Source organism: Aphis gossypii, chromosome 2, assembly GCF_020184175.1.
Source record: "Aphis gossypii isolate Hap1 chromosome 2, ASM2018417v2, whole genome shotgun sequence".
NCBI lineage: Eukaryota > Metazoa > Arthropoda > Insecta > Hemiptera > Aphididae > Aphis > Aphis gossypii.
The window spans coordinates 77633044-77649186 of record NC_065531.1 but is presented as its reverse complement, the minus strand read 5'-3'; the positions used below and the strand labels follow the sequence as shown (position 1 = coordinate 77649186).

The 16143-nt window shown below is 31.4% G+C and overlaps 1 protein-coding gene across 4 annotated transcripts in view; it reads right to left on the bottom strand.

Annotated features, from left to right (window-relative positions):
• The window catches only part of LOC114131749 (GATA zinc finger domain-containing protein 10-like), a 102651-nt gene extending 87110 nt beyond the window's left edge, over nucleotides 1–15541 (bottom strand). For 2 of the 4 annotated variants that reach the window (XM_050201613.1, XM_050201615.1), the window contains exon 1: nucleotides 14695–15540. In XM_050201613.1, the coding sequence (XP_050057570.1) occupies nucleotides 14695–14725 (31 nt within the window). In that variant the 5' untranslated portion in view covers nucleotides 14726–15540. Of the gene's footprint in view, nucleotides 1–14694 lie in introns of all 4 variants that reach the window. The other 2 variants (XM_050201614.1, XM_050201616.1) reach the window with 2 other exon arrangements.
• Nucleotides 15542–16143: the final 602 nt, after the last annotated feature.

The following is a 16143-nucleotide window of genomic DNA, read 5'->3' as shown; positions in this document are numbered from 1 at the left end:
GGGAGTTTTGTGTGAGTGCATTTACATTATAATAATAATAATAAGCACAACCTTTTGCGGCGGCAGCGGTGGCGGTTTGTCCACGCGCCGTTTCGGATGAATCGAGTATGCGGCGGCGGCGGTGGCGGTAACCACAACTGCTGCTACTACTACTACTACTATTACTACTACCGCGGTATAACGCAAAGTGTATAATAATAATATTATACGACGCTGTATATACACGGTGTAAAAACCATGACCTCGAAAAACGCAGTGTTATGGTGGGTCGGCGACGGCAATACACACGATTTGCACCGTCGCGACGCTGCTGCAGTTGTCGATTTTCACGTACAACGTATATATAATACCGTATAATGTACAATTCTGGGTCGCTATTATGTTGTATCGCGAAGGGGTGTTTGGACGACGAGGGTCGAACAACGAGACGACGTGCGGGGGTGGTCGGTAGGCGGTGGCGGAGTCTGCGAGTTCGGGGCAGACGACACGATGTCGGATCGCGCGAGCCACTTACACCGTTATGGGACGCGGGGTAGGAGGGGAGGTTAAAGAAAAGAAGAAAAAAAAAGGTCCGTCCGGCACTCTCAGGTAATCGTCTAAATCCCCGGGGCCACCTCCCGATCCCACACACACATACACACACACACACACATCGATGTACATGATATTGTTACAATATTATGATGTAGATACAGCGCACACGACACGCACACCGGCGCATTGTGCACAGTGCGGGCACGGAGTATGGTGCGTGTAAGACGGTATACAAATATTATAATATGGTATTTATTTTCGGGTTTGTGCTTCTTCTCCCGATGCTGCGGGTCCAGTTTGTTCTTCACTCCTGCTGTCCGCGCGTGCATAATATGTGACATCACACGCCGACACCGCAACACGCACGCACGAGCAATAGTTATACATAATATTATATTTTATTATTTATAACAATATATCGTAGTAAACGCGACTCCGCGCCGAAGCATCGACACGTAAAATTACGATATTCGCTTGTATCGGATATTATAATATTATTATTATTACACAACTCCGACGGGGTGACCGGTGCTGCTGCGCGCGAGCACCCGATCGGGACGGCGGCCTGCCATCTGGCGCGTCTTAAAACTCTCTAAACCCGTCCTCCTCCGACCACACGCGTTAAACGCACCACGCCGGACCGAGGGGATACGGCGCTATAATATTACACGTTTTAACGTTTACAGTTGCTCGTACACACTGCAGACAAGCGAGTGCCATCGCAATATTATATATATTATGTACATTATAATATTGCTTGTTCGTATAATAATCGTGTGATATCGTGTGCGAGCACAAGGATCGAATGACTTGCGACCATATTATAATATACTTCGTCTTGTACCGGTACCTATCCTGGTGGTCTCCCTGCAAACACGTGTGCGGCGGACACACGACGACCGTCACTGCAATCACTGACCGACTCCCCTTCATAGTTTTACTCCAGCATCGAGACGAATCGACGATGAGTGATAAGCTAGGTGGGTATAGTCATTTATTTCGTTATCGTTTTTTTGAGGAGGTGCCAATATATTTCATATGCGATTTTTCCGTTTTCGCGGTTTTGCACGACGTTTAAAATCGATTACTATTTTGAACGGAGCAGTTAATACGCGCAGCTACGGTGCAGTATAATATCTATATTAATTGATGATGATTGTTGTATTTTCATTGATCAACGGTGATATTTGAACTGCAAAGTACTTGTGATCGTAACGGCGAGTCTCTTTTGAGTAGAAGAAAAATTTGGAAAAATTTGAATCCATCATAATGACGACTATATAATATATACAAATAGGTTGAATATCGCCTCAACACATTTGTGTATAGCGACGGTAATAAATTATTTCCATACGTTGCTAAGGCAGTATATATTAAATGGAAATACTAAGTTTGTTACCGTCCGAGATTACTTTTAAGAGGATTGAAGAACACTTAATAATTATGAGTGGAAATTATATTATAGTTTTCCGTCGAAAATGGGAACGATTAGTACCACATGTTAACGCGACGGAAATCGGTAAGTATATTACTTATAACTACTTACAACAATAAAAATAAAACTGGAATTATATTAAATATCTATTATATCTATTGTGTTTTGATTTTACAGGTTTCTTAATTATCATAGACTATAGCTTTATTTAAAATATAACAAAAGCGGCAACGGTGAAATATGATATAACAGTTGTGCGATTTACGGTCGTTCAAACACTCTAAACAAGTGTTTGTGGGAGTTGTTTATAATAATATTGCAGCTATGTGTTACAATGAGTATATTACAGAAAGGTGTTTGAACGTCTAATATTCTGTTAGTTTCTACTACAGGTTAGCCAACAAGTCGATCGCGGTAGGAGTTCGAGTCAATCGTGATTCCCTTTATAATTAATTTTAGATTCTGAACGAAGTGATGAATGTATTGATTTTACAATGATGTGTGTTTTTTTTTTTTTTTTTTTTTTTTTTGTGTCTGTCACCACGTTTTGGAGCAGTAAAAGTGCTCCGATTTTAAAAAGTGGACCCTGTTTCGGATAGGAAAGTGAATGTAGTTTGTACTTTGGGGGGTCAAAAGTAAAAAATTTCCAATAGTTTTCAAAAGCGCCAGGAAAAACCAAAAAAAAATGACGGAAAAACGGCAATTTTTACGCAAAACCAGTTTTCGACCAAATCGATTTTTTTTTATGGTTGTAATTCAAAAACTAATCACTGAAAATACTTGAAATTTTCACCAAATGTTAATGTCAGTGATATCCGTATATAGTTAAATTTTCAAAAAATTTTGACTTTTTTTGAGTTATTTATAGACCACTGAAATTTTCGATTTTTTTGAAAAATTTTTTTTAAAGTGTCGATAAAAAATTTTTGGATTACCAAAAAGTTTTGAAAATTTAATACAAGGTTCCTTATGAGTTGTTTTTAATGTAGCTAAAAAAAATTAAAAATCGTTAGTCACAATTTTTTTTTATAAGCGTTTTTAGTTCAAATTTTTACGAAATCTGTCGAAAACGCGAAAATTTGCAAGTAATTTTGAAGTTGAAAAATCATAAAATTTTTTTCTTTTATAACTAAGTTTTGAAAATTTGGTACAAGGTTCTCCATACATTTTTCTTCAAATATCTGTAAAAAAAACTCTACCGGATTCAGACAAAAAATTTTTATGAGTGTTTGAAATTTAAATTTTTACAAAAACCGCGTTAAATAACAGTTTAGCCTCAAACGATTTTTGATATTTGTTATTATTCAAAAAGTATAAGTCGTAGATACTTGATAATTTTACCAGTTATTAAGATTCGCGTTTTCTTTACGTGATTTAAATTTCAAAATATTTTGACTTTTTTTGAGCTATTTATAGACAACTGAAATTTTCAATTTTTCTGAAAAAATATTTTTGAAGTGTCGATAAAATTTTTTTGGCCCTATCAAAATACTTGAAAATTTAATACAAAGTTCCTCATAAGTTATTCTTATAGTGATTAAAAAATTATAAGAATACATAGGCACAATTTTTTTTTATTAGCATTTGAAGTTCAAATTTTTACGAAAATTCGTCAAAATTATGAATATTTGCGAAATATTTGAAGTTGAAAAATCATAAAATTTTTTGTGTTTATAACTAAGGATTAAAAATACAACACTAAGTTTTCCATAAGTTTACCTTCAAGTATCTATAGAGAAAACTCGAAGCATCATTATAGGAAAAATTTTAAGTGCGTTTGAATTTTAAATTTTAACGAAATAGCGTAACGATAACGATTTATCCTCAAACGATTTTAAATATTTGTTATTATTCAAAAAGTATAAGTCGTAGATACTTGAAAATTTTACCAGTTATTAAGATTCGCGTTTTCTTTACGTGATTTAATTTTCAAAATATTTTTTAATATAAGCTGGTTTTTTTAAACCACCTTTTTCACCAACCACTAGAAATTATATCCTAGGCTGACAAATCATCTTCGTTCAGAATCGTTTTTCGTATACAATGATAACTATCATTGGATTCAAATTTAACACTCCTATAATATATAATAATGATCCATACGGCACCTAATGTACAGCAGAGCGGTACTCACTTGCCCACTTTTTTTTTTTATATATATATTTTTGATTTAACAACCTTATTTATTTATTTATTTTTGGTCGATCTGTAAAGTCTATAAAAGTTAGATACTCCTGATTCTTATATCAATATAGTATTATGATTTATAAGGTCTTTTAACGGAGTGTTCACATAATCGAAATTTTCAAACGTGAGCAATTTTTTGAAGAAAAAAATCATATCATGATTGTCGACCCCTCGAAAAACTAAATGTTCAGTTTTAAATGGATTTTTTTGTGTAAGGCTATAAAATTATATTATGCTGTAGTAGGTATACAACGTTTTAGGTAGGTACAACAGGTAGCGATGCGACATGGTACGATCTCTGCACGACGTTACAGGTATAATAAAAGTACAAAGAAAAAATATAAAGGGGCCATTGAATTTGGTTTTTGTTGAAAATCTACCACATGGCGCCCAATGCTTTTGATAAACGTGTGATTTCGATAGCGATTTATACAGCATATAATATGCGACAATCATTTTTGGCCAGTCAACAATGCTCAGTGTCCCAACTGAATAGCTGATGTACTTCGTTTTGTCATATTGCAGTTGAACGGTTAACACTTCGACTATAGAATATTATTAATATTTAACGCAAATTGCACTGGCGTATAAAAAAAACAGTATCCGAAGCAAGACTACGATTAACCAATAAGTTTTATTCGCTAATTGTATCATACTAACATCATCTCGTGCAGGTAGTCAAAAATTATACGAGTAAAAAGAAAAATTACAAAAAATGAACAAAGAGTAATATATCCCACAATAATTACATTTTTTTTTCAAATGTCGTCATAAATATCAACTTTAATGAATAATATGACTTAATTTAAATTATTCGAGTTGCTTTTAAAGTCATTAAAAGTCCATTATAATAACTGTATATACTTTAACATATTTTGTTAAGTGCATTAATTTGATTCCGTACTGTAGTACTAGGTACTAAAATATTATTTTAGATCCTGTTATAAAAATTTATAAAATTTTAAAAGTTTAAAAATAGTTTTAGTTTTTAATAAATGAATAGTAAAAATACTAAACATAATTAAGTATAGTTTGTTAATTTGATTTACATTTTTATTTCGAACTAGATTAAAATAAAAACGTACAAGTCTATTTTTGCTCGGTTAAAAATAATAATTAAAATATATTGAACTTTGGTACGATAGTTACAGTGTTTTAACCCCTTTCTACCCACAAAAATGAAAAAAAAACCGCTAATTCAATCGATAAAGAAATAAATTGATTTTAAAACCAGAAAAAAACACTATACGCCTAGTGTTATATTACCAGTGTTCGGGCGTTAAATGCAATTAATGGTTCATTAGATTAAAACGCACATAAAAACCTTTGCGTGTAGCGAAATCTCAACCAAACATAAAAAAAGCCCGTAGGTACCTATGTTTAATAATATATTGTGTCAACCCTGAATACCTATATAATGTCACTCGGTGTACGCACGCATATATGCAAATATTGTTGACCGTGTGATAATTCAGTCATTAAATAAATTGTGTAATAGATATTAAATATATTATGTGTAGTCCGTTTAGCATATACTTACATATATATATATTGATATAACTAATTAAACTATTTAGGTACAACCCTCAGATTAACCACGTCCCGGCACAAGTAATTTTGTATAGGTTATTATCGCCGTACAATATACGCAATTTAATAATATTATATTCGACGAAACAACTGTTGTGCCGTCACATCGCGGAGAGTCACCGTGTAAATGTATAATATTACAATATGATTATAAATATTATATATTTAATTATTATGAATATGAGACAAATCGACTCTTAAGGGTTTTTGACTTTATATAACGGAAACGCAAACAGCTAGTGCATAAGACATACGGTTATATTATTATATAGTATACCGTGGTATGAAGTGTATACCGGGTGTAGACATAAGTGAATTTCTAAACATAATAATATTATATATACATTATATTGTATACGATGACGGAGGGAAATGCGCTGTTCTCACGGCCCTTAAAAAAAAAGTTTGTATCGCGCGTACCTGCATTGACTGGTACAGTCTGTTTCGCAATCGCGGGACACCCGGCGACGACGACGACGACGACGGTCCATTCGGGACCCGACGGGGGATATAATTTAGGTACGGTAAAACGATGTCATGTTATTATTGTTGTGCGCGCGCGCGATGCCGGCCCGGCCAAGATATATCGCACTCGGCGAGATCCGCGTATATTATACGGTTTTGGTCGGCGTATAAATGATAATATTATACAACACACTCGTACAAAATATAATACGTATAGGTTCGGCGTGTCTAATTGAAACAACCCTGAGAAGACATTTAGAAATGTCCACTTAGTTAATGCAATAACGCCATTGTTACATTGTTCCTATTCGAGCTCCGTCATTATTATGCCAATAAATATCAATTAAATTGTAATTTGTGTTGTTTTTTCGTGTTTGAAACAAAAATTATTACTTCCTTAATGGACCACGCGACAGGAATGCTGTTTATTACGAAAAATAAATATAAACGAAAGAAAGAAAATAACACATATAATATAATATAATATATTATTTAGAACGGAAAGGGTCTTTTATGTTTAAAAACTTTATATATTTTCTACCTCTACCGCCAAACAACCACCACCCGTATAGTCCACACCACCTAGCTCGCACGCGTTTTTCGAGAATTATTGCCGTGCAAATATCGACTTTAGTGAACTTCTTGTCTGGCGGATAAAGAGAAAAAAAAATAAAGTTTTATAACGTCAGTATTATACAAGTAGTGTCACTCCCCGCTACTTCTCACTCACTCATTCGACACAAGCCTTAAAGTAGTACTAAAAAACATTCCAAACAATATTCCTCTTTGGAAAATAATACTATTTTCTATCGTCTATTACCGGCTCAATAATCTAGTGTCGATATAGACGACAAATCGCGGTGCTCGACCCCCTTGTTTTGGATAGTTGGGAGTTTAAATTGAAATCACTATACACATAATATTTTAATAATAATTTATCATATAATACTTGGCTGTTTTAATTTGAAAAATAACTGTATTATTTTTTTTTTATAATGGCATTCCGTGAAAAATCAAACTGTTTATTGAATTATTTTATATGGCCAATTAGTGATTTAAAAACCAAGTAGCCGGTAGGTAAGTAGGTACTCCAAATGCTATTATATTTATTTACATAGAGAAAATGTTTATTAACGTTAGAAAATAAACAAGCTTTAATATACACAGAATAAAAATTATTTCAGTTCAAGTTATTTCCATAATAAACTACGGGGATTATGGTAAAATTTTAATAACATTCAAAGTATACTGCAGCTTGTTTATTTTATGAGACGGTATTGATTTTTTTGTTTTTAATTTATTCAAACCATTTCAATACTATTTCTATGGTTTGAAACTTTTATATAAAAGGGGTTCTAACAATCCGTTGCTTAATACAATAATAATAATGTATTTTATATATTCAACAAATAATTTTCCATTTATAATGAAGTTCATAAATAAACATGATATTTAATAAGAAAACGGATTCATAATTAGTGAATATTTTTTAAATAAAACTTTTATTCGAATAATTTTTAACCATTTTCATCGAAATTATAAACAAACAGAATGAAATAAAACTTGTGTTAGCGATTTAATTAATTCAAAAATACGTTTGAAGAACACAGTATCATAAAAATATACATCCTTTATGTTTTTAACCAATGACAATAAAGCATTTAATGTTTATAAATTTAATTATTGAAAAACACCATGTATTGTTGAGATATTCAGATTTCAGCTTGTTTGTTCTTCTTTGCTAATTAAACGTACTATTATTTAATTATATTTTATACACCACGCATGTCGTACCAAGTGATGATCAGATATTCAGATGACATATGCTACCTACCTATAATTAGATTACAATTAATATAATATTATGACTTATAATGTTCCTGTATAATTTATTTATACCCCGAAGGTCTGAGATGAAAACGTTAAAAACAAAATTACACAGTTGAGTAACTCAATGCTGCCATTACGTTATATAGATTGCCACTTAATTTTAGTCCTGAACGGTTTCAAGTCCGATCTGAGTGCATATTAACATTGCGCGTGTACAGTACGGTTACCGAATAAATGCACAAAAGCATAGTCATAAATCGAACGTATTTTAGAAGACCAAAAGTGAACCAAAAGGGTAGTGACTAGAGAGGGAACACGCACAATAGGCTTTGGCATTGTTGTCATTGTTTCTGAAGTGGGCGTATGTTGTATTGTGTATTCCTCTCATTTGGTGCGTTCCTATAATTTCGTCCGAAGATTTATAGTGCTATTAAAACAAAACAGGAAAAAAAAAGTGGAGAGAAAACAAAATTATTTCTCCAGGGTGAACGAGGCGGTGGCGGGTAGAAGAAACGATTGCCGAAAGAATAATCATGTGTCATAATTTACAATAACCTTTAACCAGCCGTACGAACGGATGCGGACGGACCTGTTCCGATGTATATATATATATATGTGTACCTATGTTTTCCAGATTATTTAATTATTGTAATAACTTTCAGCAATTTATTCTTGTCGTAGAAATATTAGTTAAAATATAAAACAAAATAATCGCTCCGTTCTCGGTGTACCTGTTTTGTTTTTCCTTCTTTCTAGCAATTGATCAGTTGCGTCACGTCAACCGCAATGACGTAAAATTGTTGTTTATTTTACCCTGTTTAAATTCAAATGCACCGCAATAGCAGCACGTTCTCAATGTTTAAGAACCATTAACAACAGTATTGTACTAATCTTATTTCATGAAGAAAATGTATATATAAGAGTGAATTGGTTGCATAATTGATTAAATTAATTAATAATTAGCTAAGGTAGATACACCGAAGTACAACCTAATAGTTACTTGATACAATTATGTTTTGCTTATAATTATAATGGATTTTACTGATAATAAGATTGTAAAGCTGACGACACATTGAAACTTAGATACAAAATAGATAATATAATTTTTGTCACTGTCGTAATTTTCCAGCTTTTTTACTTTCTAATTTGTTTGATTATACGTAAACATGTGTATATGTATAATGATATATACACTCACACTCACACACACTTCATGTATATAATATGACTACATAACTATATAGTATATAAAAGTATCTAAATACCTATTATGTTATACATTTTTTTTTAAAAGTGTTTTGAAATTGTAAATTTTGTTTCTGTTATTTGTCTAGAACATACATGAAAAAATCTGCATATTGAAGATCATACATATGTTATTCGTGCGTCACTTGCATAAATGGTTGAACAGTTAAGTCTAAACGGTTTGAGTATATGTCAAAATGAAGAAGACGGAAGTAAGTAGTAAGTACGATGGAATATTATTTAAAATATCAAAATGCATAATGCATTTTTCATGTACATTTTAGAATTCATCTTCAACGCCAAGAGTTCATCATTTTTCCATTACCCACTGAAGAGACACTCGAAATTCGTATGATATTAAATAATATTATATTTTGTATGGAAAAGTGAGCATTTATTTAGAAATTGTGTGTAACTTATTTTTTCTTATTTCCTGCAGCACAAGTAGTATAACATATTGTTCTCTTCTTATTTGATTTCTATATGTGACGTTTTATTATTATACGACGCGTTCAGTTAAAAGAAAATATCTCATCATTTCATCTCCCCCTCAGCCCATATGCCGCCCAATGAAAATAATAACGTATTATATTTCGATATTGGAAGAAAAATGCAATTTTATTTTTTATTTTTGCGAGGGGGCTAAGCACGAACAAGTAATATTTATAATATTTATGAATAACATACTTCTTTATTTTTGAATCTTGAAACGATTTCAAAACAAAATTTTGTTTTACAAAATCATAATAATACATAAAATTATTATTTCTCTTTCGATTCTAACAAACGAAATTGTTATAATTACAGCTTTATAGTAGATATACATACGGTCTGCCATTATTAATATTATTATAACTTTATATTTTATACACTGACTATTTCAAATTGATTTGATAATTTACTACTTTTCGTGAGAATATAGATTTTTTAAATTTAATTCATATTAGGTACTTGTTTACGCTGTTCATAAATTAGACCATTACCTTTATAATAATTATTCAATGTTATGTAATTCATAAATCCCGGGTTTTCTATTCATGACACAGATGTCTTTGGAATATTACACCGGTGACCGATATCATTTTCTGATTAACATCCGTGAAAAATATCAAGCTTAATATAATGTAGTCTCTATGTATAATCAGAATATTATATTTACCTGACCAAACAGACATTTTATTGATGATAATAATTTTACTTTTTCTAATTATAAAGCACTTTGTTTCATCGTTTGGAAAAAAATGAGCAATTGCGGTAATTATAATTTGTGCATATTATTATGCGTAAATTTATGTTTAGGGACTCATATTTAAAAATTTGTTTTTAAGAAAACAGCACGAAATTTCTTGTATGTATACTATGAAGATTATTAAATTTAATTATCGAATGCCAAGTTAGCTATCGCATCGACTTTTACAGATAACAGAAAATATTTTGTACTATATTTCTACGTTATCTGATTTTAAAATATCGTTCGTTTCGTAGAAATAATAGTTTCTACCAACTTGTATACATTATATTATTATTCTCCTAAAATATCCTACTTTAGTTATTATTATTATTTCATAAAACTCTCATAAACAATAACACAGTTATAACGTTAAATTAAATCAAGCATGCTCATGGTTAAATATTTTATTGCAGACCTATATCAAGAACTACGATTAGTGAGAATTCGTGAGTATGAACTACCCACTTTGAAACGTGCAGTCATCATCCAAGTCCCGGCTGAAATTGAAAAAACCCAAAAAATGGTTCATCAGGGCCTAGAATTTTTCAGTTATAATATGAACCAAGATAGTAATAATAAATTATCCGAAACTAAGTTGTTACAGCATCAAAATACATTTCAAAACATGGAAAAAGGACAAGTAGTTAATTTAAAGATTTTTAAGACTCAGCCGTCGAAAAACCAAGTAATTAATAACATTGAAACAACACCGATCGAGCTTGAAAAAAAATGTATGTCTTTAAAAAAAAAAGAAAATCCTGCAATGGAATTCCTCGAAGAATTAAAAGAACGCGTAAGTAAATTAAATCGCCATGAGAATGTTTAAATGCACAATTAAAATTTGTTTTATAATTGATAATTTAAAAAAAAAATCATCATGAAGTTTTATAAGTTTTTGTTACGTGATTTTTCTTATTAAAATGTTAAACATACCTACTGTCTTATAACTATCAAGGTTATGTGTACCTAACTCAAATTATATAGTAAAATTTTAAATAAAAACAATGTTATTTTCTATGGGCGTTTTATTTAATGAAAATACGAATTGGACTGGTATTTAATTTATGTGTTATACCTAGATATACGTATACTGTAATGGACTGTTACGCAGCTGAAGTGATGGGATTAGTTTTTTTTTCTCTTTCAAGATTTCGTGATTTAAAACGCAACAATGATTCGAAACTCACATTAATAAATCTAACCTATTTTTTACGACGCATCATTAACATACTTAATTGTTATCAATAGGGCCATTCACTAATAGCGGGTGATTACAAATGAAAAAATCTGTAACCAAGTGATTTATTGAACTTAAAAATATATTATATTAAAAATCAATAAATAACTAAGAATGCTACGTGTAATGGTATTATATAAACATCGAGGTCATCCGGTAAAGTGTTTTAAAAATCTATAAGCCCGATAACCGCACGAGAAGAGGTCGGACTCCTATGGATATCGACACAATAATAATTGTTCTCGATAATATTATGTGTATGAGAGCATATTTATTTTGTATAATGTATATTATATATTATTATAAATTAATTAACGTTAGGTATATAATTATTTTATGTATTTTTTAATAATAAATAAGTAAACAGGTATAATATAAGGTGTGTGGTCATAAGGACATGAGAATTAACGCTATATGATTGGTTATGATTTTAAAACATTATATTAGTTTTTATCTAGCTACAATAATACAACCGTCAAATATTACGGACGTTGTGTATTCGTCGCTGAAAAGAATTTCGTGGTCATATAACCCGCGTAAAAATCCATAGTATTTTAAAGTTTTTATTTTGTTTCATTATAGGTAGGACAGTAGGTATATTATTTAATCTAAGATGGAATTATTTTGAATTTATGAATCATTTCTTAAATAGGTAAGTACATATTATATTTTATCTAATCGCTTTATATTTTCCCGCATATTAATTAATATAATAATATAATATTTAAATTTTAGATTTTCAGACGTTTACTTTTCTCTTGAAAAAAAAATATTATTATCATTTTTATTTTTAGGTCAGCAAATTATTTCATTGTAATTTAAATATTTATGATTCTACTTATGTATCTACCAAAAAAAAAACACTTGAGATTATATTTTATATTTGGAATAATGACGTTCGTACATATTACTACATCAAAACTAAAATTATCGATATCATGATTAGCTATAAAAGTTATATTTAGAATGTAATTAAACACGTTTAGTAAACGTATTGTTCTTATCACTGCATTTTTTTTAATTTTTTTTAATAAGTGGACGGACAGGAAAAAATATTGCTGTTCGATTTATTAGATACGCATCTAAACATAACAAGAAAATAAAATGAATTTAAATCGGAACGTAATGAACCAATTAGTATTCATGGATAGAACACTTTTTATTACCATTAAATCAGAAAAACCCCGGCCAGGCAATAAAAAATGTACATTAAAAAACAGGGCGGGCAAGAGGGGCAGGAAAAAGGTCATGACGTGTGCTTACACTTGACTCTTTTTTTCAATAAGTCCCCGGGTAATAAAGTACTGGTGGAAGCACAATAGCGATCTAATAAATTATTCTGAATCTTTATTTTAAGTCTCTTATCGTGTTGCCATAGTATAAATTGTATACACATATAAATATATATAATATAATATAATAATATATAAAACGAGTATTAGCATACAATAGAAAATAACGAGAAAGAGTGAGAGGGATTGAGATTAAAAAAGAAAAAATAAAGAAAAATAAATGTTATAATCTTCGTTTCTAGAATGCTTGTACATATTTTTTTTTACTTTTCGTTGCGCCAGTTGTCTGCGTGTGTGGCTGACAAAGCAAAGAGAGAAGAAATCGAACGATTGTTTACAACATGTGTTCGTCAGCGAGTGTGTGGTTAATGGAGCCGGTTTTCAGTTTACTTACCTATATATACGTCTTGTCGACTGTCGTCGTCCCGTCATGGGAAAAACGGGAAAAGAATTTCTAAGCCACGACAACCGATAGACGTGTTTTCGTTTTTGTCGAAATTTTGGAAAACGAGCACCCACCTGTGAGTCCCGTGCCGGACTGTAATGTATCACGACACGGGGCACGTGTGCCCTTGGATCTCGACGAAATCGCGCCGTCAAATCGGTGCAAGCTATAATACTATAATATTATGATCGGTGCCAGAAACGGTCAAAAATCGGTCGTTGACTACAGTAATAATAATTTGTTGCGGGACATAATATTACGTTATACTATTTTCGGTTTGGGCAGTTTGGTCCGTTAATTCGTGAAACGATTGTTAATTTAATTTTAAATGCATGACCATTACGGCACGCGAATCGGACGTATTACATTATGACATGTCGGCGTGCATTGTAATAAGACTACGCTTTCGACGATTTGGTAAAACGATCGATTTTAATTTTTACTGTTAAACGTTGACGTTGTGCACGATTGATCCAGCAGAAATTACTGGGACGTGATGGGGTATTTTATGATAAATATGGACAACGAAACGATTAATAGATTTTTGTATTATTTTTACTCGTACTGTATTATAAACTATTATCCGATTGTATCTATATTGGAAATGTGGAATTCCTAAGTGATCATATAGGTATTGTGTCTGAAGATGCTGGCTGTTAGGTTCAAGGCCAACCAAGGTCATGGTTGGTTGACCCGACTCGGGTACCGGTGGTTAATTCATTAATCGTTGTTACCAACAATTTCTCGACCGCTGTATTTTTTTTCGTTTTAATATTATTATATATTTATACATCGATCTCCCCAATTGATTTGAGTTGTATTAATATGAAATCAATTATTATTTTAACGAACCTTTTCTGTTTAATTTAACTTTATAGATGTAGTAGTATTAATCATTAAAAATGAAGAATAAAAAATACTATAACATAACCGGTTTTACCTAGTCATAATTTACATTCTTATATTTGTATCCAATCTACATAGACGTTAAATAATTACAATTATTATTTATTTAAAAAATATGTTATTAAACATTTTTTGATTTTTTTTTTCAATTTAATATTTTAAAATTTTTTAGATTTTTTATTCGAACTACCTATACACTTGGGATTTTTTTAATTACCTCCGTAACGTGAACGACGTTCGATGTTTAGTAAATAAATTTTAATTTTTGGTGGGGAATTATTAAAATATTGTATTTACCTTGTATAAATATTGATCGAACATTCGGCATACGTCAACGTCGTTTCCAATGCAATAAGTAGCTTCCATGTTTTGCACTAAAATTTAATACGAGGTCCTAGGCGATCCTAGGACTTTAAACGACGGGCAAAAATCCTCAAACATATAAAATAACAATAATATTTTAAATGGATGAAATCGAGAAAAAAAAATTAAAAACAATTTTTTAAAATTATCTTTCACAGGAAACGCACTTCACTCATATAATATTAAAATATAATAAAATTACGCGATGAATGATTAGTTAACGAAACGAAACAAAAAAATAAAATAAAATAAAAAACAAAACAAAATTCAAACGGAGTAAACGTAGGTAAATATTTAAAACCGTGCGGCAATATATTCGGGTTCCGGTGCAGAGTGTGATCGGCGCGAAACGAATAAAACAAAATTTCAAAAATAAAAACCAAAACGAAATAAAAAGTAAAAATCAGTAAGAGCAAAAAAAAAAAAAAAGTATTATAGTTTTCTCGCGATGCGACTGTACGCGTGCACGACGAACGTCAATACGATTAATAATATAATAATGATATTATGTATTAACAATATTGTAACAATTACGACTCGTAATCACACGATATATTGTTATGTGTTATATATTACGGTATACAACAAATAAAACGGTTCGTGTGAATCGATTACAATATTATTATTTAAAATATTATATCACGTATTTGTATACTATTATTATTATCACTATTACTATTATTATTATTATTGCGTTATTATTATTAGCACATCCGGGCGAGGAGAGCGCGTCGAACTCGGTGTCGTGTGGTTAATAGTCGCGGGCGAACCACATGAATCTCACATGCGACGAGTCCGGGAGCGGAGAACGAAAAACCCGAGTCGACCGCGGCGACACCTGTACGCGGACCGGGGCAACTGCGCGCCGCACAGAATCTCTCTCCACCCACATTTCTCGGCGGGCGGGTTGCGGGGCGCCGATGGTCCGCCGTCGCCACCGGTCGGAAGGGGTTGTGCGCGCGTGTGAGTGTGTGTTTGGCCGTTCGTGGGTGGGGGAGGAACGCCGCGACGTTAAAACGGTGCGTTTATAATATTATAATGAAAAAAATATATTATTTTAATGTAAAATAATTGTAGGTGAATGGTTTTTTTTTTTTTTTTTAAATATCCTCGAGAAAAACCGATTCCGAGAATTTTGAATTTTGAACGATTTCTATATTATTATACTATTATAATATACCATAGGCGTTGTTCAACAATTTTCAAAATATATATTGATGATATATTTTTACCAACGTTTAAAATGATACGATTCGAACGTGTGTTAATTACCGCGACTCGTGGAAATTTCTCGAATTAGAAAATATAACTGATACGAAAAGGAATTTACACTAAATAATAAAATATTATCGTTTGTATTATTATGACGTATGGTATTATGAT